The 24,116-nt window shown below is 48.8% G+C and overlaps 1 protein-coding gene across 1 annotated transcript in view; it reads left to right on the forward strand.

Moving 5' to 3' along the window:
• The window catches only part of lamc3 (laminin, gamma 3), a gene marked incomplete at its 3' end in the record, with an annotated part of 101,322 nt that overhangs the window by 36,519 nt on the left and 40,687 nt on the right, over positions 1–24,116 (forward strand). Inside the window, exons 7-11 of the mRNA XM_079734546.1 lie at positions 1,158–1,256; positions 2,859–2,995; positions 4,832–4,951; positions 13,201–13,426; positions 23,615–23,721. Of these exons, the coding sequence (XP_079590672.1) occupies positions 1,158–1,256; positions 2,859–2,995; positions 4,832–4,951; positions 13,201–13,426; positions 23,615–23,721 (689 nt within the window). The remainder of the gene's footprint in view (positions 1–1,157; positions 1,257–2,858; positions 2,996–4,831; positions 4,952–13,200; positions 13,427–23,614; positions 23,722–24,116) is intronic.

The raw sequence follows: 24,116 nt of genomic DNA on the forward strand, positions 1-24,116 counted from the left end.
GGTGACGGCTTATATCCCGCCTTAACTCCACACTGGGATGAAGGAGGCTGTGAGGAAATGCTGGATACACCCCAGCCTGCCTCCCTCGCCGGCGTCCAACCTTCTGCTACTAATCGCTTTTTAAATCAAAGCACACAGCAGGCATGATTTAGACAGCAGAGCGTCTAGCAGAACGGCCGTACACGTACGCACATACACACACACACACACACACACACACGGACGGAGGTACACAAGCACTTACGTACAACGATAAGCACACTCATGCACAGAAATGCACAAGCACACACATACATTCCCACACATTTTTGCGGACATACACACAGAAAAACATACAGCCACCTTCACTCCCTCTCTCTCTCTCTCGCTCTCTCTCTCTCCCCCCGTGATCAGTAGGGGAGCTGATGGATGAAGGTTTGTGTGTATATGTGTGTCTGTGTGTGTGTGTGTGTGTGTGTGTGTGTGTGTGTGTGTGTGTGTGTGTGTGTGTGTGTGTGTGTGTGTGTGGCGGTGGGTTGGTGTTTGTGTGTGTGTATTACTCAGACCAGTGGAGCAGAAAGGATTTGAGACCTTTCGTTTGTGAGATGATTTAATTATTTGTAAAACGGTCCCATTAAAAAATTAGAAATTCTGCATTCAAGGTTTGGAGGGAAAAAACAGATCATTCAGGAAAGGGGATTGCAGACATTTTTATCTTATCAGGGAGTCGGAAAAGCAAATATAATTTCCTCCACTTGATTCGACATAATCAACAATATTAGGTTATGCAGATTTGATTTGGCAATTTGAGATGTTTACGCAAAGAATGTATAATGAATCTAGATTTCCGTGCAATTATTGATTAGTAAAGAACCATGAGTTGATTGTGAATATAACTACCTTGTATATTAAAACAAGTGGAAAATATATGAAAACCTTGACAATCTTTATAAACGGAGGCTGACTTTAAATCATTAAAAATCATTAAAGCATTAAAAGTATTACATAGTTCCAAAAAAGTAGATAATTAACTTATGTTATAATCCGTAAACCTTGAAACTATAATCCTTTGCTCCAATAAGACATTCATCCTAATGAAATAATGGACCTAAGACACCATTTGATCTTCTTCATTGCATGATGGCTTTACATTGGTCCAATTTGCTTCTTCTCTCTAGGCCGTGTGGGTGTGACGCCCGGGGGTCCGTGGGACACTGCTCCCTGGAGGACGGAGGTTGCTACTGCAAACCTAACGTGGAGGGGCAGGCCTGTGACAGGTGGGACACACCGCTGTATATGTTGCATGTGGCTGCACAAGGGATCTTTCATTACACTGTTGAAATAAGTAAAAAATGAAGATGTCAAATATATATATATATATATATATTTCATTCCTTAGAGTTTGTCAAATTCATATGCAATTATTGGATCATGTTGGTATTTCATAAAAAATAAGTGTGTAATTTGTCTCAAAATCCAAATGAGTCACAACCGGTTAAGTCCACACAATTTACAATATTCACAATAATTAAGACATCCATTTATTTATTGGTTTGGGTCTCGCCGTGATGGACAACAGAGTCATTGTTTCCTCCTCCCAAGAGGGTTCTGGTGTTGCTCCTCAGCGAGAGCGAGGCAGGATCAAACGGATAAGACGTAGCGCGACGGTAGCCAAACACACTCAGCCTCCGGCCCCAGACTGCTGCATAAATCAGCTTCTCTATATTTGTCTACGATTTGACTGTTTGGTTGATTAAACGGCTCATTGAGTTGAGCCCCACCACCACCACCACCAACAGCACCACCACCACCAACAGCACCACCACAACCAGCACCACCTCACCACCATCAGCACCACCGCACCACCACCACCACCACCACCACCATCAGCACCAGTGCTACCACTAACACCAGCACTACCACCATAGCCCCATCACCACCAGCACCCCCACTAGCAACCCGACCAGCACCACCACCACCACAGCCACCACCAGCACTACCACAGCCCCATCACCAGCACCACCACCACCACAACCACCACAGCACCACCACCATCACCAACAGCACCCCCACCACCACCACCACCATCACCAGCACCAACACCACCACAACCACCACTGCACCACCACCATCACCAACAGCACCACCACCATCACCACAACCACCACAGCACCGCCCCCATCACCACCACCCCCTGTCTCCCTGTCTCTGGCCGTCCGTTGCTCGGCACGTCCAGGGTTCAGAGTCCCAGTGGCTGGGCTCCGTTGGGTGGTGCTTGTCTGGCAGCTGCAAAAGAGACACCGACACGTGTTCGACTGGTGGGCCGTCCTGACCTTGCTCCGACCACCGTGGCAGAACGAGGCGCGCTCCCCCGCCGCTGTGCTCTGACGGGATTACAAACATGTCGCCCATAAGGTCAACCAAGGGCAAGGACGCAGATATAGTCTGTCACCACGGTGGTGGTGTGAGGGGTCTATTTGTATGTAAATGATTGTATGTGTGTATGACTGTGTGCGTGTGTGTGTGTGTGTGTGTGTGTTTGTGTGTGTATGTGTGTGTGTGTTTGACTGTGTGTCTAGGTGTGTATGTGTGTGTTTATATGACTGTGTTTTTTTGATAGTGTTTGCGTAACTGTGTGTCTTTATGTGTATGTGTGTGTGTATGCATGTGTGCGCCTGTGTGTGTGTGTCTGTGTGTGCGCCTGTGTGTGCCTGCGTGCGTGCGTGCGTGTGTGTCTGCGTGTATGTGTGTGTGTGCATGCATGCGTGCGGTTGTGTATGTGTTTATGTGTGTGTGTGCTTGTGTGACTCTGTGGTTGTTTGGATGTGTTTATGTAACCGTATATCTTTGTGTACTATCTCTCGTGTTTCTGCTTGTAGATGCAAGCCGGGCTTCTTCCACCTGCAGCAGGCCAGCCCAGCAGGGTGCCAGGCCTGCTTCTGCTTCGGACACTCTCTGGCCTGCTCTGCCTCCACCCAGCATGGAGCCATCAACATCACCTCTCACTTTCACCAAGGTCCAGCTCCACTCAAAGCCAGGAGAATATATATATAGATGGATAGATAGATAGATAGATAGATAGATAGATAGATAGATAGATAGATAGATAGATAGATAGATAGATAGATAGATAGATAGATGGATGGATGGAGCGAGGGAGGGAGGGAGGGAGGGAGGGAGGGAGGGAGCGCGAGAGAGAGAGAGAGAGAGAGAGAGAGAGAGAGAGAGAGAGCGAGAGAGAGCGAGAGAGAGATAGAGATAGATAGATAAAAAAGCACGTATATAACCCCAATGTTGCCTTTGTTTCCCATCTCACTCGTGTGGATATTGTTCAAGACATTCATTATTAAAGAGTGATTCAAGTCGAGAATCACTTTTTCAGTTGGAAAGTCTTACAACTGTTGAGAACATTTCTGTGTTCGGTTTTCTGACCAAATGTATAAAGTTGGTCAAAATGGGGGAAATGATCTGTAAAGTACAAGAGAATGCTACTTCCAGAGTGGTGGTTTTCTGTTGGCTAGGCACTAGGGGTGTAACGGTACACTGAAGTCACGGTTCGGTTCATACCTCGGTTCAGACATCACGGTTCAGTACGAGTTCGGTACAATGAAGGGAAAAGAAAGAACAAAAATGCAGAAGGCAATTCTTTTTCATTATGTCTCAGGTTGTACCACCTAGTGTCATACAGTCTCTCCCCTGAGCTAGCTGCAACAGACTGAACTGTGTAATCTAAGATGTAAACAGTAAACAATAAGTATTCCACATCATCTAAAGACTCCATCCGTAACTTGTAAACAAAATAAGACAAATATAAAGATAGATAAATCAGTTATAAAACTGAAAATGCCGCATGTCTTATTTATAAAAGTGCAAAGTACACAGAATTAGCACATTTCCACCGGAGGGTGAGGGTCGGTTCGGTGCGGCTTGGTGGAGTAGTGAAGTGCGTTTCGGCGCAGCTCAGTTACGGCTCGCGTTTCCACCGCCGACAGTACCCTTATGGTGGGGGGGGTTAAACCGGTACTTTAGCATCGTGACCTCATAGCAGCCCGAAACAGTGTAGCCGGCTAATAAATCCAATGAAAAAGACGCGCACAATGAACAAAGATCAACAATGTAGGACGTCCAAGAAGGACGGCAAACTTTTCTGTGACATTTTCTTTAATAAACAAAGCTTTCGCCGTTGTCCAGAAATACCTCGCGGATAATGTGTTTGTTTGCTATAAACCCCCTGTCTCACGGAAGTGCGATTCTGTCGACCAATCAACGAACAACGTCTGTAGCTCGAACTTGCCGCCACCCTTTCAGGCGTCTCAGTATTAATAGGTCCATGCTCAGTAGGCTACCCCAACGGAGGAGTACAGCGAGACGAGAACGGCTCAATACGGCTCAGTCCGGGTCACGCCCACTTTTGGAGGTGGAAACGCGATCCGTGCCGCACCTTAGAGAACTGAACCGACCCGCACCCTCTGGTGGAAACGCGCCACTAGTTGTCCCTGAAGAACTCGCGTATCTATCATTAGTCCGCATTACATTAATTAATTTGCACGCCAGTTTTATTAAATTTTATACTGTGTATTCTCTGTGTAAATCCATGCACCGAACCGTGACGTTCGTACCGATTCGGTTCAATACGAATACATGTATCGTTACACCCCTACTAGGCACCCTAGCTCAAGTGAGCGTGACCTGGGTTTTGATAGTGTTTGACCACGCCCCTCGCACCTGCTCCTAAGGAACCTATGGTATCAGTTTCTTCTTAAACCTTTACAATTGTTAGGATTGCAATTTTTTTAAACAAGTATGTGGAAGTTCCCCTGCGGAACCTTATGTCTCTGCCCTGTGCTTCCAGACCAGGACGGCTGGCTGGGGGAGTTCTCTGGAGGGCAGCAGTATCCGCTGCTCTGGAAGGAAGGGGAGGTCTACCTACTGCCTCTGGATGAGCACGACACCGGCTTCTACAAGGCCCCAGGTGGGTCACACACACACACACACACACACACACACACACACAAACGCACACACGCGCGCACATATGCATGCACGCATGCAGTAACACGTGCACGCCTACATACACACACACAGACACACACACACACACACGCACAAAAGCAAAAACACACACACACACACACACACATGCAACTTCTTCTGGATGCATGGCTGAGAGAGGGTGATGTTTTGTGGCAGTAATCTGGTCAACTGCGATGCAATTTCCATCCTCGCCACATTCTATTTTCTGGGCTCACTGGTTACCAGTCCTGGAGTGAGATGAGAGGGAGAAGGACTGAAACAAGAGAACATGCGTCCCTCTCTTTCACTGCTAAACCCATGAGACCAAAGTCCCCAATAATGCACATCGACGCCGCCTCGTTCCAGGCATCCCGTCACAAGGGGACCCCGCCCCCCCCCCCCAGTGAAAAACCTCCCTGGCAGCCGACATGAGTCATATATCACCAGCTCTTCGTGCACAGCCCATAATAAGCATATGTTGTTTCCACTGGCCAGAGGAATCCGGGGCCCTTTCGGGCCGGGTCCCACTTGAGGTTATAGTTATACACTGACACCATTTTTTTATTTCCTGCCCCCCTCCCCAAAAAGCCCTTATCAGGCCATTAGGAGATAAGGGAATAAGCTGGCCCAGCTACAGGACTTAGCACCCCCCTCGGCGCTCCCCCCCTCCAACCCCTCCCCGGTTCTATATCAGCGGCCCCAGCAGCGGGAGGCCTGATGGAATTGGATGGGTCGCTGCCATGTTGGAGGAGCAACAAAGTCCCCCCGAAATTGGCCCGGCTGCTTCTGTCTTCGCTAAGTCTGTTTCAGAGGGCAGGGGGATGGGAGTTGGGGGGCTGGGGGGGAATAGCCTCAACACCCCCCCCCCCCCCCCCCCCCCCCCCCTTCACCTTCTTCCTACCCTGGCCCCTCACCGCCCGGCAGCCAGTAGCCAAACCTCGACCAATGTCATTAACGGTGAATCCTAAAGGCTTCATGTGCGATCACAGAGAGAACAAACTCCATTTAGGAGTCCAGTGTTCCTTTGCTTTTTCTATTTTAAGTATGGAACTGGCATCGGAAAAAAAAAACGTCAGAAAGAGGAAGTGAGTTGAGTGCAAAAGGGGTCACACATCATTCTGGAGTTCATTTTCATCCTCCCGCATTCAGCGTAAAGTGGGCTGAGACCGGGATGGTGGGTGTCTGCTCTCGATTGCTTTAGTGCAGATAACCTGACGCCCGTAAGTGCATGCCATGTCAGTAAATGGATTTAAGTGTGTGTGTTGGCATACCAATATGAATCTCTATACATACATATAAATGATCTATATGTACATCAGAGTCTGTTGGCGCGTAACTCCAGCGTCTCTGCGGTCCATAGAAGCCAGATTACTGAGCCCCGGCCGGCCCACTGCCGCCCGCTGTCCGCTGCTTATCTCCTTTGTGCAGCCCTCGCTTTTGTTGTTGTTCTCTGAATAATAAAATGCAGGGATCCACTGCCTACCATCCCCTTTTAATGCTCTAATTTCCCCCTCCTTTTGCCTTCGCATGCATTCAGTTAGTTTAAAGATTAGGTAGCGTTCCCTACAATTCACTCCTTTCCCGGCTTATTTTTGTTCCTCCTCTTCCCTCCTTCTTTTAACTTATAATTTGTATTTCCCCGTACTGTAATCCCTACATGCTGCCTCGTCACCAAAGCAAGTAAATAATTCTGAGTGACAACGCCACATTCGACGCACATACAGGAATTTAATTTTAGCGATATTCAGAATGTATTTGTCAAATCTGTGCGGTGTGGCGGGATTTATCCGTCAACAAAGTGGACATAAACACGGTTAACACTCGGTTAACGTTCTTCAGAGACGTTTGGAAAGGGAGGGGGATTCTGTCCTGGCTTCTTAGTCTTGCGCTCAGCTCCAGAAGAAATTGCAGCAAGATTTTTCAGTTCCACCGTTTCCCTCATTTCTGCCATGCCTAATATGATGTCATTTCTCAACGTGACCTTGACTCTCCCACTATTGGAAATAGTCTCTTCGCCTTAATGGTGAAATGAGGGTCATTACATAGATTTCCACTGCCATCTTTGAGACTGCCTATTCTACCGCTTCTTACTTTTTGCTTCACGTGACCTGTTTAGTGTGAACGTGTGAATGCATGGGCACGTGTGTCTGTGTGGGTGTTTCGCGCTTGTGTGTGTCTGCATGTGTGGATAGGTGCATTTTTGTGTACGCATTTGTGTGACATAACTTGTGAGTATGATTTGTTATGTATGCAAGCTGAATAAGTGTGTCTGTGTGGGTGTATTTGCGCGCATGTTTTTTATCTAGCCTGTCTGCACGTCTGTGTGTACATGTGTCATTGTTTGCATGTGTTTGGAGTCTCGTTTCTAGTGTGGCTGTATGTGTGTTCATGTGTGTGAGCTAGTATGTCAGCCCTTCTCTCTGCATGTTGTCAGTTGCCCATGACACGCTCCTCTCCGTGGAACGCACACGTCCTCCCCCGTCCGCTACGCTGGTAGAGACGTGCTTCGAGGTCCAGAGAATGATGGTGGCCCGCACTGCGACCGCAGCACGGTGGGATCACACAAGCGCATTTCACCTGAGCAGCGCTGACAGCTCATTACAGAGGCACCCGGAGGACCTCGCCCCCTCGCCGCCGCAAAAACTGTTGGTTTGACCCCTCTTCAGAGCCGCTCTCTAATCCAGTGGATGAAAAGCCGAGTCTTCGCCCCTCTCCGGCTATCATTTATATTGCTCCAGGCCTGTCCCTCTAACTCCCTCCAGGACCCTCTCCCTCCAGGCCTTCCTCCCTCCAGGCCAGCAGCGACCCACCACGTGGAACACCCCTGATGTAGGGTGGGTAAGGCAGGAGGAGAGGAAGGGGAAGGATGGAAGGAGGAAAGGTGGGGAAGGGGGGAGGGAAGATAGATCAAATGAAGGAAGGAAGGAAGGAAAAAAGGAAGCATAGAGATGGATAGGAAAAGGAAAGAATGCAGGGAGAGAGAAAGAAAAAAAAAGAAAGAAAAAAGAAGGAAGGGAAAAGTAAGGGAAAAGCAATAAAATGAAGAAATATTTCTCGGTGACCAGCGGAAGGTCAAGTGGCCCGGCATGGGTCCGGGTCCTGGGGTTTATTCGGGCTGCTGGCAGCTGCTCTTTGTGGGAGGGGGCAGACTGAGCAGACAGACACACAGACAGACAGACCGATAGACCGTCAGACCAGACGCTGAACAGAGCGTAATCCCCCTCGGTGCATTGGCGAGGAAGATGAGTGGCAGGCCGGGCCAGGCTCCAGGTTAACTGTCACTGTGATTGGAGCGGCGATGGCAGCCCAGAAACTCATTCGACATGAGAGCTGCCTGGTCCCAACTCTGTCCCAAAGCCCCACCAGCCAGCCTGCCACACCATCAGACAGGAGGAGGGAGGGAGAGAGGAGGAGGAGGAGGATGAGGAGGAGGAGGAGGAGGAGGAAGGTAGGAATGAGAAGATAGAGCAGGAGGAGGGATGAGGTGGAGGACGAAGGGAGGAGGAGATGGAGAAGGAGGAGGAGGAGGGAGGAAGGGAAGAGGAGGTTTGATGAGGCGGACAAAGGGAGGAGGAGATGGAGGAGGAGGGATGAGAACGAAGGGAGGAGGAGATGGAGGAGGAGGAGGAGGAAGGGAGGGATGAGGAGGAGGGAGGGGGGATGGGGAGGAGGACAAAGGGAGGAGGAGCAGGAGGAGAAAGAAGGGAGGTATGAGGAGAGTTGAGTGGTGCAGAGAGGAGTGACGATATAGAACAGACAGCTGTGAGTTCCTCCTACGCACGAAGGACGCAAGAATGGCCGCCTGCTTAGAGAGTGTGTGTGTGTGTGTGTGTGTGTGTGTGTGTGTCTGTGTATGAGGGGACGGGCATTGAGTGTGAATGTCCTGAAATATATGAATACCTGACAAGGCCAGCCTGGTATTCTTATGGTCGTTCTTTGTCCATAACACCATGTAGTGTCCAAAATGAAGGCCACAGCGGTTGATCAAGTAATAACTGATTGCAGCGGGGGAGGGGACACAAGTGCCCGACCTCCACAGACACAATGGACGATTATCTTAACGTCTACACAGCAACTGAAAGGACCAGGACATACCTCACTGTAGGAGAGGGCACACAGTCACACAGTAAGTAACCAGGTCCTGCTGCTGATTATGCTCACCTCCCACAGCTGCATCTGTGCCCCCGATTGAGCCGCCACGTTAAGCCACGCCCCCTTCACACCACACTCTGCCACCCTATTGGTCAGATCCCAACCTTCTTATAGTTCTGAGGCTCACAAAATAACAGAGAGCTGCATGGTGACTCTTGGAGACGATGGGACGATATACCACTACAGACTAGACTAAGTCACAGAGCCCCGCCCGGATCTTGGCCCGAATTCAACCTCTTCGATTAACTCAAGCCTTCATATTTAGTTTCCTTGAAACGTCCGTATGAGGCGACAGTGCCAAAGAGGAAGTAAATAAAGTCCAGCGTTAACACTTTTTCGCCATCAAAGGAAATCCATAGCAGTAGAGGCACAAAACACTAAATCAATCTGCGCATTCTCCCAAACAGACTCTCCATCCAGAGCCGCAGAAACATTTCAACTCTTGGCTGCTGGCTTGTTGATGCTGGCAGTCTGGGGGGCGGAACCTGGTGAATTACGTGGGAGCAGCTTTTTCTTTAAAACCTGTAACAGGTGGTACCGCTGTCTTCTAATTGAATCAAATTCTATCTAATTAAATCCCTGGCACAGGATTATTCCCATTGCCGCGTGGAATGTGCTGGGGACATCACCAAACCGGTATGAGTGATTTTTAACTTGAATAAAATGTGTCCATCCAGCCCCTTCGCTCTAAGAACGCAGGGGATCAATGCCAGCCCCCCCTCTCCCCAGCCCCCGTCCCCGTCCCCGTCCCCGTCTCCGTCCCCCACACAGAGAGCGGTTGTTGGACGCCGCGACCAGAGTGTAATTGAAATGGACTTGATTCAATTGGGTTGGAGCGAGGACTTGGACCTCCACCCCTCCAAATATTGATAGCCTCAGCTCCACCAAACCCTCCCCGCCGCCCAGCAGATGTCCAAGAGCGGGACGGGGCTGTGACGGGGTTCGTTTAAAACGGGAGCTTGGAAGGGTCGAAGGTCATTTGAGCAAACCCGGTTGTAAGACCAGCGCGAGAGAGAACAAGGTGTAGTAGCACCGGGATGCCAGCTGTCCTGTTCCTGCTTTGCTCCTTTAAGCTGGGCGGCTAAAAATAAGAAGTGTGGATGGAGGCTGACGCCTCATGCTATTTCTATACATTCACACACATCTGTATAAACACACAGCAGGCACACGCACAGGCACATGCACAGGCAAACGCTCGCCAACACACATATACACACACACACACACATGCACACCCACATGCACGCGCACACACATTTACACACACACACACAAACACCTCTATACACACACACATGCAGGCACACGCACAGGCACACACACACCAAACATAACACAGACGCACAAAACACAAGCACACGCATGCGCATGTACACACACACACACACATACACATACACATGCACACACATGCCCGCGCCGTTACACACACACAAGCACACGCAAGCACACACACATACACACACCCCTCTGGACGCACAGCACACAGTGCCGACACAAAAAAGGTCACAAGGAGACGGGAGACTCAAGCTGTGTGGCCCACAGGGAGAGATTCAAAGAGAGTAATTCACACACATGCAGGCACACATACAGACAGACACACAGACACTAAGGCAGGGGATGACGGAGGTACACTCTTACTTGAAGGTGGTTAAACATTTTCTTTTCCTCCCATTTGTGGTATGAGATGGATCAATGCGTGGAGGAGCGGGGCGACGCACGGACCGACTCCCCTGGCCCTCTTATGAGTGGCGTGAGGCCGTTCATGTTCAGTTTATTCTGGTGCAGACTGACGGCATTCACACACAGAGGCCACAGCTGCGAGCTCTTTGGCACTGATTAGAAATGCCACCATTGAAACGTCAAAGGCTCTTTTTTGTGTGTTGACTCTTCTCTGTGTTAAAACGTCAACACGGTGTGGCGCTGTGCTGCCTCACTGCTCCTCTGTTGCCGTAGCGATATCATCTGTCGTTCATGGGGAGCGTACTGTGAATCATCCACCTTTACAGCACACCAGCCAGTTCAGCCCGGAAACAAGGCAGGAAGAGAGGATTGAATGGATGAAACAAATGAAACCTCTGCAGTAACTATTTCCACTGATAAATGTTTTCCAGTAGCCCCGTTTCACAATCTACCTGGAGGCACGGCTGAGCAAGAAACCTCAAACCCTAAACCTGAAATCATAAACCTCAAACCCTAAACCCTACCTACACCCTAAAAACACATAGCTATCAAGTCATAGTGGGTCAATGGGAGTGAAAATGCTTAACTTAATTGAAATTACAATAGAAATATGGGATAGACCATCATGCAAACCCTAACCCATTGCAGTAAACTACACATATAAATATTAAGAGAAGAATAGAAAATGACGTTAAGTTGGAAGGGAAACGTGTAGGTGTTGTAATGTTTGGTTTGTGAGAGCAATGTTAGCATAATGCTTAACGGTCTGTGTTTATACCGCTGGCAAGAAACTCGACAGCCCGGAGCTAAACAAGGAGAATTTAGCAAGCAGTCGAGTTTTCAGGTTGAACTATGATTGCTTGAATCCAAATTGTAATTTTGCAAGTTAGTGCTGTACCCTTCGTCAAGCAACAAACCCTGAAAATAAGAATAAGAAAGAATAAGTGAATAAAGGTCAGCATAAGTGCAAAAGCAAGAGCACTTTTCGCAATTCACGAGTTTCACAGTTCAGCGCTCCCAAATAGTAAATCAAACAAGATGGTGGTGATGGATGGTGGAAGCCTCCGAATCATCAAACAATGAGACGCCAAAGACACACCCAATGCCCGCTTCTGCCTTCACAAACCCGGGGGGGGCACCGTGAAGCAATTACCGGTCAAGTGTGAAACTCCTCCGCTTCACTGCAGGGGGTTGGGTGGGTGTTGGAGGGGGTCTGGTGAGGGGATGTGGTGTGGACATCAAAAGGAAACAGGAAAGAGGATGAACTGAGCCTGGTAGCGCATTAGTGACTGTTGCCGGGAAGGATGCTGAGAACGCCTAACCTACCCACACACACATGCATGCACATACACACACACGCACATGCACAAGCACGCACACATGCACACGCACACAAACAAACACACAAAAACATACATACATGCGTAAACATTGAAACACACACACACTGACAAACACATCCCTTAACACACAAACGCACACACACACCCCCTGACACACAGTCACACATACATACGCACACACACACACACACACACACACACGCACGCACACGCGCAACTACACGCACACACACAGTCCCCCAGCCCACACGCGCACACACAAACACACACATCCTCGCAGCACCAGGACGGCTCAGGATGTACTTCACACACAATTACGTTCAAAAGCATGATGGCAACCAAGCATGCAAGCTGTCAGTTCTGCCCATCCTCTCACTCATGAGCCGGGAAGGAAAGACGAGGGAGGAGCAGGAAAAAAGGATATGACAGCACACCAGCCCACAGTTTGGTCTGCTCTTCATCACACACAACAAGACGCTTTGACCTTGGTTTGAGGGTGCTCTGAGTGCAGGCTGACAGCCCAAACCAAACCCCTGATTTCTTATATTCTTATCCTAAAGAGGCAACTTAACATAATTATTTTAATAGGATTGATCCATTTTTCCCTGTGTTATTATCCTAATCCTGTAATTTGCTTGTTTTCAATTCGTTCATTTACTTTACTTTAAAACAAACTTGTGGACGGGTTAATCTGGGAATAACCCTTAATCTTACACATACTAGTTTTCCTTCTCTTCCTGTTCTTATTGATCTATTTTCCAATGCGTTCATTGAGACTGAGTATTTACCCACCTTTCTATTTGGGCCCTGAAGCTCAGACCTGACAACAACAGCAACAGCGTGAGGGTAGCCCGTCTCCCAATGAAAACACGCCGATAACCCGCGTCACGTCGCGTCGCGCCGCACTGTCCTCCGCGGCCTGGCACTAGAAGAGCTATGGTAGCGACAGAGCGCTAGGAGCCGGCGCCAGACCCATTCACTCCGCTAATCATCCCCCCCTCTCCTCCCCTCCCACCATCTGTTCCTCCAGACAAGTTCCTAGGGAACCAGATCAACAGCTACGGCCACCTCATCTACTTCACCTTCACCTCCGAGACGCCCGATCTACTTCCCGGCCGCGTCACGGTGCTGCTGGAGGGGGGCGGGTTGGACGGGGGGGCCCTCCGCTTGTCGGCCGACCTACCCCCGCTGACGCCGCCGTCATCATCATCTTCATCATCGCTTGGCAGAGCACCCGTACACACCTTTGCTGTCAGGTATGTGGATGGATGGTCGTGCGTATGTGTGCACGGTGTGTGTTCATGCGGTTGTGTGTGTGTTTGCACGGTGTGCATGCACACGTGTGTGTGTGTGCACGGTGTGCGGGCATGTGTGTGTGTGTGTTTGTGTGGTATGTGTGAGTCATCAGGGGCATCAGGCGAGAATGAAGAAGGAAAAAGGAAATTGAAATCGGAAATAAAAAAACACAAGGTGCAGCATTTCATATTTTTGTGTACATGGCTATCAGGGGGAGAGTTCCATTAGTCTGCTGCTGGGAGGGGGTGGGAGAGCAGAAGGAGGGAGGGTGGGTGGTGTGAGGACAGGGGGTCCGTCATCAGAGGTGGGGTCTAACAGATGTTTGATAGAGCACTGGACCGTATCATAGGAACAACAATGGGGGTGGGGGGGATCAGATTGACTACGTCTGGATAAGGTCATCTAGGGACGAGGTTGCCATGGCACCACCAGCAGGAGGTGGTGGGGGTGGGGGTAGTGGTGGTGGTTGGTGTGGTGGGGGTGGGGAGAGAGAGAGAGAGCGAGAGAGAGAGAGAGAGAGACCTTGGAGATCGTCATACCTACAGGGCAGGGAACACCTGGATCTGAAGGCCTCCACATGCTCAGAGCGACATAGCAGGGGAACAGCAGCACTGCTGTACAGCACATATACTCACACACACGCACACACACACACACATACAAATAGACATGCATACACATCTGAGTGCCTGTATGTGTATGTGTGTCTGTCTATATACATAGTCATCAACATTTACTTGAAGGATTGGCTAAACTGCTGTTGACTATCCAGCATTCATACAGTTTATAGCATAGAGCACAGCTTACCATGGATTAGTTTACTCTTGGCTCATTACTGCAGTCAATCATTTTTATCACCAGAAGGATGTCCTTGCCTCTAAATTGCATTATGCTTATTGTAAAATAATTTGTGTTGTAGGATATAGGTAATGAGATGTGTAGTAACAGGCCGTTCAAGTGCTGATACCGAGTCATAAAGGTTTTATATTAAGCAGGCAGTGCTGCAGCCTGCGTCGGGATCGATGCGTGATGCCATTTGATTGCACATCTCGGTTATCAGCCGTCTTTAACTAGAACTGGGAGGATAGAGTTTCTCGGTCACTGAGGTCCCCAGGTTTTCACAGACGTAGAGCTTGGGTGGTCCAAGAACAATATCACGTTTGAGGATGACGCTATGACTTGTGTTCCCAGCCTAATAGGGAAGCCCCTACTGCGATACGACATCATGTATCACCCAGCTTGGTTCAATAATGGGATGGCTCCATAACGGCATTCAGGCTTTTATGTCTGTAGAGCAGACTGTTGCTATGGACAACACATGGTTGCTATGGATACTATGTCCAAACACAGAATCCTTATAAGATTTATCAATAAGAAGATAAGTATTTCACCATACTTGTCTTATCAGGACTCCTGAATCAAGTTTACTTTGCGATAGCGACCAGCTGTCTACAACCTCTCTTTGAGAACATCCCTGTGGACCCCAAGCCATCGCCCATACATGACATGTGCAAAGCTCTTGCATGTCCACATGGTTTTATCTACAATATGGGGAGGGGGGAGGGGGGTTGGCTGTCACCGCTCTGGGGGGCCGTCGGCCCCATATGTGTACACATCTTTTCTTTTCACTTCTAGGAAACTGCCTTCTGGCTTCAGTGACAGCCTGTCCTCCTGTTCTCACTGGTGAATTCACACAGCTAATGAGTCCCCCCCCCCAACACCCCAATACCTCCCAGCCGCCATGACACTGGGCAGAAGAGGTGGAGGAGGAGGAGGAAGAGGGAGGAGGAGGAGGAGGAGGAGGAAGAGGAGGAGGGAGTAAGAGGGTGAAGAGCAGGAGGAGGAAAAGGAGGGGGAGAAGGAGCAGGGGTTAGAGGGAGGAAGAGGTGGATGAGGAGGAGGAGGAGGAGGAGGAAGAGGAGGATGACGGAAGAGGGAGGAAGAGGAGGAGGAGGAGAAGGAGGAAGAGGGAGGGAGAGGAGGAGGGAGGAAGCAGAGGAGGAGAAGGATGGAGGAAGAGGGAGGAGGAGGGAGGAAGAGGGAGGAGGAGAAGGGCCCCACTTGGCTTCTCCCTCGCTCAGTATAAGTGCACCAGGGCCCCCGGGGACAATGACTGTCATTAAGGACCCTCTCTCCGGGAAGAGCTCTACAGATGTTATTAGAGGGCCTCGGATCCTTCGCTGTCACAGACACACGCGGCTACGTACAGCGCACACATACGCGCACATTTTCTCACACACACACGTATATAGACATGCATACACATCTGAGTGTCTGTGTGTGTATGTGTGTTTGTCTGTCTATATACAGTGGGGCAAAAAAGTATTTAGTCAGCCACCAATTGTGCAAGTTCTCCCACTTAAAAAGACGAGAGAGGCCTGTAATTTTCATCATAGGTAAACCTCAGCTATGAGAGACAAAATGAAAAAAAAAAATCCAGAAAATCACATTGTCTGATTTTTTAAGAATTTATTTGCAAATTATGGTGGAAAATAAGTATTTGGTCACCTACAAACCAGCAAGATTTCTGGCTGTCACAGACCTGTAACTTCTTCTTTAAGAGGCTGTTTACCTGTATTAATGGCACCTGTTTGAACTCCTTATCAGTATAAAAGACACCTGTCCACAACCTCAAACAGTCACACTCCAAACTCCACTATGGCCAAGACCAAAGAGCTGTCAAAGGACACCAGAAACACAATTGTAGACCTGCACCATGCTGGGAAGTCTGAATCTGCAATAGGTAAGCAGCTTGGTGTGAAGAAATCAACTGTGGGAGCAATTATTAGAAAATGGAATACATACAAGACCACTGATAATCTCCCTCAATCTGGGGCTCCACGCAAGATCTCACCCTGTGGGGTCAAAATGATCACAAGAACGGTGAACAAAAATCCCAGAACCACACGGGGGGACCTAGTGAATGACCTCCAGAGAGCTGGGAGCAAAGTAACAAAGGCTACCATCACTAACACACTACGCCGCCAGGGACTCAAATCCTGCAGTGCCAGACGTGTGCCCCTGCTAAAGCCAGTGCATGTCCTGGCCCGTTTGAAGTTTGCTAGAGAGCATTTGGATGATCCAGAACAGGATTGGGAGAATGTCATATGGTCAGATGAAACAAAAATAGAACTGTTTGGTAAAAACTCAACTTGTCGTGTTTGGAGGAGAAAGAATGCTGAGTTGCATCCAAAGATCACCATACCTACAGTGAAGCATGGGGGTGGAAACATCATGCTTTGGGGCTGTTTTTCTGCCAAGGGACCAGGACGTCTGATCCGTGTGACGGAAAGAATGAATGGGGCCATGTATCGTGAGATTTTGAGTGAAAACCTCCTTCCATCAGCAAGGGCACTGAAGATGAAACGTGGATGGGTCTTTCAGCATGACAATGACCCCAAACACACCGCCCGGGCAACGAAGGAGTGGCTTCATAAGAAGCATTTCAAGGTCCTGGAGTGGCCTAGCCAGTCTCCAGATCTCAACCCCATAGAAAATCTTTGGAGGGAGTTGAAAGTCCGTGTTGCCCAGCGAAGGCCCAAAAACATCACTGCTGTAGAGGAGATCTGCATGGAGGAATGGGCCAAAATACCAGCAGCAGTGTGTGAAAACCTTGTAAAGACTTACAGAAAACGTTTGACCTCTGTCATTGCCAACAAAGGGCATGTAACAAAGTATTGAGATGACCTTTTGTTATTGACCAAATACTTATTTTCCACCATAATTTGCAAATAAATTCTTTAAAAATCAGACAATGTGATTTTCTGTGTTTTTTCTTTTCATTTTGTCTCTCATAGCTGAGGTTTACCTATGATGAAAATTACAGGTCTCTCTCATCTTTTTAAGTGGGAGAACTTGCACAATTGGTGGCTGACTAAATACTTTTTTGCCCCACTGTATATAGTCATCAACACTCACTCGTATGATTGGCTGTTAGGGGACGTGATTCAAACTTACCCTGCACTTTTGCTCTCAATACATATATGAGACCAAACTCATTCATAAACTATACTGAAAACCTCACACATTATGAAGTGAAATGCTTTCACATACTTCCATCGTATAATGTAAAAGGTTACTTTAGTTGTATACTATATGAAAGCATTTCAGCTTTATCTTTCAATTGTTTGTGTGAAAGCCTTTAAATCATTTATTTAAAGGGTTTTCACAATACTTCTGCTGAACATATGAGCCATTTCAGTAGCATGTTGGGCAGCTTTTCCTACGAGGTATTCAGGTATATAGTGTACATGGCTCATTTCAGTATTAACATGAAAGCACCTCACTTTGTGTATGTTTGTGTTGGAGGTTTTCAGTATTGTGTGTATAATGAGTTTGTACAAAAGTGTATTTATATATGCAAGTTGGGTTGGAATAATGTCTTTCATGGCCTAAAAGACCTTCCCACACGTACACACTCATTCAACCAACAAACCAGATATATAGATACATTCAGATGTGTACACACATCTGGGAGTGATTTTATTTGCTAAACAGGTGACATCAAAACTAGAGACATGAAAGAATTATGCACAGACTTACATAGATTAAGTACACAATTCATTTCTCCATCACTGAGAGGATATTTACTTCCTCTTTCTCACACACATCTTTTAACTTTCCCTATCTGTTTAATGTGTGTGTGTGTGTGTGTGTGTGTGTGTGTGTGTGTGTGTGTGTGTGTGTGTGTGTGTGTGTGTGTGTGTGTGTGTGTGTGTGTGTGTGTGTGTGTGTGCATATCGCATGCATTTGTGTGTGTGTGTGTGTGTGTGTCTGTGTTTGTGTGCATGCGTGCGTACATGCGGTGGTCAAAAAATGTGTGTGTGTGTGTCTTTGAAAGTGTGTATGTCTATATATGTCGATGTGTGTGTGTATGGGCATGTGTGTCTATGCAAGCAAGCTTGTGTGTGATGATTGTGCGCGTAACGCGCCTAACCTGACGCTTGATCATTGTGTGTGACAAAAATGGTTCAACGCGCCTAAAGCCTCATTTCCACTGGGGACGGAAGCGCCACGGTCACTGCTGCTAATCGCTGCCACTCTAATCAATGAAACCATTTCCACCGGGCGCACTGCGGAACGTCTCAGCACTGCGGACGCTCCTGCTATCTTTCCGCTCCTGCAGAAAGATAGCACCCAGGCGCTATCTTTCCGCAGTACTTCCTATTTTTGACGCAAGCCGTTGCTGAACCGCGTCAATTTCAACAGAGTAGATCGAGCCAGGCAGGAAGTGAAAAAGTAAAAGCCATAGAGCATCCGGTCAATTTTCAAAATAAAACACAATACTCAGCTCATGTAGCCTATCACAACTTCATATCAACATTACGTCATGACCGGTGGAACCAGGTCAGCAGTCAATCAATCAAAGGGTCTCAGAGGGTTGGCAAAATGGACGACGAGTGACTGATTGTCGAAGTGGAGCAACATAAAATAATTTATGAAATAAATCATCCTTTTTATCCTTTTTAAGGACAATGTCAGAAAGGACAAAGCCTGGCATTTAATTGCAGTAGTTTTGGGAGTGGAAGGTGACTACATTAGGTTTAGGATTATCACGTGATCTCGTGATCTCGCGTGAATACAGCTGGCTCGCAAGGCAGCGCTACGCTGCCGTTACGCGCTCGGTGGAAATGGACGCAGGGCAGAGTTCGCAGCCGTTCCGCGGCGCGTACGTCCACGGTGGAACGCGCCTACGCAGCTAGATGAGCCCGCAGAGCGGAGGTTTGTTGCTTCGCCCTGAAGGGTCTTATTTTCGATAATGACCGGCGACGTTCTATACATTATCCCGCTTATTACGGGATAATGTATACAAGGAACAAGGAAACTGTTTTCCTTGTTCTCTTCCCTCCTCAACCCTCCCTCCCCTCCTACTCCTTCCTGCCTGACTGCTGATGACTTTGTTACCTACTTTACCCAGAAAGTAAAGGACATTAGCTCCTCTTTTATCACTGCCACCATCCTCCCTCCCTCACCCCCACCTGTCTTTACCCAATTCATCCCTCTTACCTCAGACGAGGTCAACAGAATTATAACATCTAACCATGCCACCACCTGCCCACTTGACACTATCCCTTCCTCCCTCCTCCAGGCTGTGTCAAACGATATCCTGCCATTTCTCACCGCACTTATTAACTCCTCCCTCACTTCTGGCATTGTTCCAACGTCTTTCAAGACTGCCAGAATAAAGCCTCTCCTCAAAAAACCAACCCTTGATACCACTGACATCCAGAATTACAGACCTTTATCTCTTCTTTCATTCCTCTCTAAAACATTGGAACGTGCCGTCGCTAACCAACTGTCCTCCTATCTCTCATCTAACAACCTGCTTGACCCTCACCAGTTAGGCTTCCAAAAAGCACAATCCACTGAGATGGCTCTCCTCGCGGTGACTGAGTCCCTCCGTGCGGCCAGAGCCTCGTCCCTCTCATCGGTTCTCATTCTCCTTGACTTGTCTGCAGCATTTGACACTGTGAACCACCAGATCCTCCTCGCCACTCTCGCCGAACTTGGCATAGCTGAATCTGCCCTTTCCTGGTTCACATCCTACCTGATGAATCGCACTTATCAGGTAACATGGAATGGCTCCTTGTCCAAACCTTGCACGCTTGATACAGGTGTCCCTCAAGGCTCTGTACTGGGGCCTCTTCTGTTCTCCCTCTACACCAGATCTCTGGGCTCTGTAATTACATCCCGGGGCTTTTCCTATCACTGCTATGCTGACGACACTCAGCTATTTCTCTCTTTTCCCTCATCTGACAAAGCCCTGATTGCAACACGCATATCTGAATGTCTGACTGAAGTGAGCACCTGGACATCTGCCCATCACCTGAGGCTTAACCTCAACAAGACTGAGCTCCTCCTAATACCAGGGAAAGATTGCCCACACATGGACTTACTGGTCACTGTTGAGAACATCACTGTATCTCCTTCTCCAACTGCCAAAAACCTTGGTGTAGTGTTGGACAATCAGTTATGCTGCACCGCAAACATCACTGTGGTGGCCCGATCATGCATATTTGCACTTTACAACATCCGCAGGATCCGGCCCTTCCTCACAAGGGAAGCAGCTCAGCTTCTAGTCCAATCACTGGTCATCTCCCGCCTCGACTACTGCAACTCGCTCCTGGCTGGACTCCCTGCCTCTGCGATTAAACCCTTGCAGCGCATCCAGAATGCGGCAGCGCGCCTCGTGTTCAACCTACCAAAGTTCTCACATGTAACCCCCCTCTTCCGAGACCTCCACTGGCTCCCTGTAATAGCTCGCATCAGATTCAAGATGATGGTACTGGCATACAAGGCAGTCGATGGAACTGCCCCTGCCTACCTCCAAGCATTAGTAAAGCCACACACCCCAGCTCGATCCCTCCGCTCAACTACCTCAGCTGGACGTCTGGTACCGCCATCGCTAAGAGCAAGCAAAGGTCGATCAGCGAAGTCACAACTTTTCTCTGTTTCGGGACCTCAGTGGTGGAATGAGCTCCCTACCGATGTCAGGATCGCAGAGTCGCTCACCAGCTTCCGCAAAAGACTCAAAACTCACCTGTTCAGAGTTCACCTCGACTCTGCATAGAAACCAATGCACAGCCACCATTGAATGTTGTACGTCCTGGCACTTGTACATTGCACTTATTCATGGTACTTAACTGTGTAGCATCTACAGTAGCTGCTATCATTGCTTTACACGGGGAATGGGTTAGCCTAGCGATTGTAATGCTTGCACTTGGTTCTATGAACATCTTTACTGTACCGACAGCGATATATTGTTTCACTTCTTATGACAAATGTACTTATTGTAACAAATGCACTTATTGTTAGTCGCTTTTGATAAAAGCGTCTGCTAAATGCCCTAAATGTAAATGTATTACACGGCTACTTGCCAAAACGAAAAAATAACTTCACATGGTGTGTCTTTTTACAATTTATTCGTTACCAGCATTCAAAGTGTTGATCAGCTGAGAACTAGTCCGCCAAAGACGTTGACGTCGCTTAGCAACCGAAGACGCTGGGGTTGGCAAGTTACCGGACTACTACCCATGCAAGTGAATGGAGCGTTCCACAGCATTGAGAAGACCGGTGTAATAAAGGCCTATAATATTTCTGTGTATGGCATAGATTTCTCCTCAGATTAGGCCAATAAAGCAATGATTTAAAAAAAAAAAAACAAACGCTCGATCAAAGGCCCAGCCCGAGGACAGTGGTGGGAAATATCGGCCCGACCCGGCCCGCGGGTCAGCTCGGGCTCGGGCAGAGAATCTAAACTCTAGTGCATGACATCCTCCGTAGGCGCTCACAGCTGGGTGAGTTTCACCACCTCCTCATCGTTTCAGCACACACTGAAACAACGACTTGGTCGTCCATGTTCTCTCTGCTTCTGTGCGTCCTCCGTCTCTCTGCCAGTGACATCAGGTCAAGCTCAACGCTGATTGGCTATCGCGGCTAATGTCACGCGTTGGCGCGTCAAAAGTTACATTTTTTGAACTCCGCGCGTTGGTGCGTTGGGCGCGTTATTTAGGTAGGTAAAATGCATGTAACGCGCCTAACGCGCTGCTTTAGCGCGTGTAACGCGCCTAAACCAATGGTTCCCTATGCAAAAAGTTTGATTTTCAACGCCTCTAACGCGCGTAACACGTTCAGTGTGGCCGTACCTTTAGTGTCTTTGTCCATGCACGTGTGTGTTTGTGTGTGCATGTGTGTGTGAATGTGCGTGTGTCTGTGCAAGTGTGTCTGCTCATCCCTAGTGTGTGTGTTTATGTAAGTCAGCGTGTGTGTGTCGATGCAAGTGTGTGTCTGCTCATCACAAACGTCTGTGTGTGTGTGTGTGTGTGTGTGTGTGCCACTGTGTGTGAGCCAGTGTGTGTGGCCGGCCCTCTGCGGGGTCTCCTTTCCCTGTTGATCTCTCCTCATCCTCTACAGAGCTTAATTACAGCGCCGCTCGGCTCCGCCCTCCTCGGCTCTGCTTGCCGCTGATTAAAAGTGTCACAAGCGCCGCATAAAGAAAAGCAAGGAGCGCCAGTTTGTTCACTGTCAGGCGCGGCCCGCTTATCGCCGTCCGGCCAGCTCCATTACCCGGGCTACTGGGCCCCCCAGTTTGTCACCGCGTTGCCCGGGTGTCACCCACCCCCACACGTCTCAGGGTGGAGCATGGAGGGACGAGTGGGAGGGAGTGGAGGAAGGGAGGGGGGAGGTGGTGGAGGGAGGGAGGGACGAGGGAGAGAGTGGGGTACGTTGAAGGAGGAAGGGAGGAGGAAGAGAGGCGGAGGTGCTGGGAGGGAGGGAGAGATGGGGGGGAGTGGAGGGAGGGAGGGAGAGAGGGGGAGGTGGTGGAGGGAGGGAGAGAGGGGGAGGTGGTGGAGGGAGGGAGAGATGGGGGGAGTGGAGGGAGAGAGGGGGAGGTGGTGGAGGGAGGGAGAGAGGGGGAGGTCGTGGAGGGAGGGAGGGACGAGGGAGATAGTGGGGTACGTTGAAGGAGGAAGGGAGGAGGAAGAGGGGGGAGGGGAGGTGGTTGAGGGAGAGAGGGGGAGTTGGTGGCGGGAGGAGGGGCCAGAGGAGGACTTCGATGGAGGGGAAGTGGTGGAGGGTGGGAGACAAGGTGGAGGAAGGGTGGAGGAGGAAGGAGGGAGGGACAGGACAGGTCGTAGCTTCCCAGGGAGTACAAGCAGTGCTGATGAATCAGAGCCACCGCACATTAACCTACGATGCAATTTCAGCCTACCATGGCGAGCGCACGGACACAGGGGGGAGTGTGTGAGCGTGGAGATGCACAAGCACACACAAATACACACACAGGCACGCACGTAAATACACACACACACACACACACATGCACATACACAGGTATTGCACAAGCGCACACACCGAGAGACATATGGGTGGGCACACAGACACACACACACAGATCTGCACACACACACTGCGTTACAAATATGCATTCATTATACACACACCCTCACACATTTAAATAAAGTTTCAGCATTTGCGAAACAAATTAATTCGCTCTCTCTCTCTGCCCTCAGTATTAGTATCATAACAGCATAGCCGCTGCTGCTTAGCATGCAGGAGAGCAGACGATCACCTTAGTCAATATGGCTGGGAAGAGAACTTCTTGTGTGGAAATATTTCAATGTAATCCGTTGTTTTTCTCTCCCCAGGCTTCATGAGGCGGAGGTGTTCAGGCCCGCCGTTTCCTCCTTCCAGTTCCGCCATCTTCTTCACAACCTGACAGCCTTCAAGATCAGCAACGCAGGAGGACACAATTGTAGGTCTATATCTTCCCCGTGGTGTGTGTGTGTGTGTGTGTGTGTATGTGTGCGTGTGTGTCTGTGTGTGTGTCTGGGGGTTTGTTTGTGTGCTGGGCCAGGGGACTGGAGTGTGCGTTGTTAATGTTAAGAGCCCATAAAGTCTGTTTTAAGAGAGGCACAAAAATGACAAAATGCAACTCAGGAAATTGATTATTGATGATACTTCACATATATTAACCCTTAAGTTTAGTCCCTTTATTCAAGGAACTAGCTTTAACACAAATTAGATTGTTTTTTACAATGTTTTTTCTACTAAAATCATTTACCTAGTTTTGTGACATGGTTTGAGCATAACTTTTAATCGTTTGCCACCGCTTTGTTCCCGATGTGAGGCTGAAGCACCACATGTGAT

Source organism: Pollachius pollachius (assembly GCF_949987615.1).
Source record: "Pollachius pollachius genome assembly, chromosome: 4".
Lineage (NCBI taxonomy): Eukaryota > Metazoa > Chordata > Actinopteri > Gadiformes > Gadidae > Pollachius > Pollachius pollachius.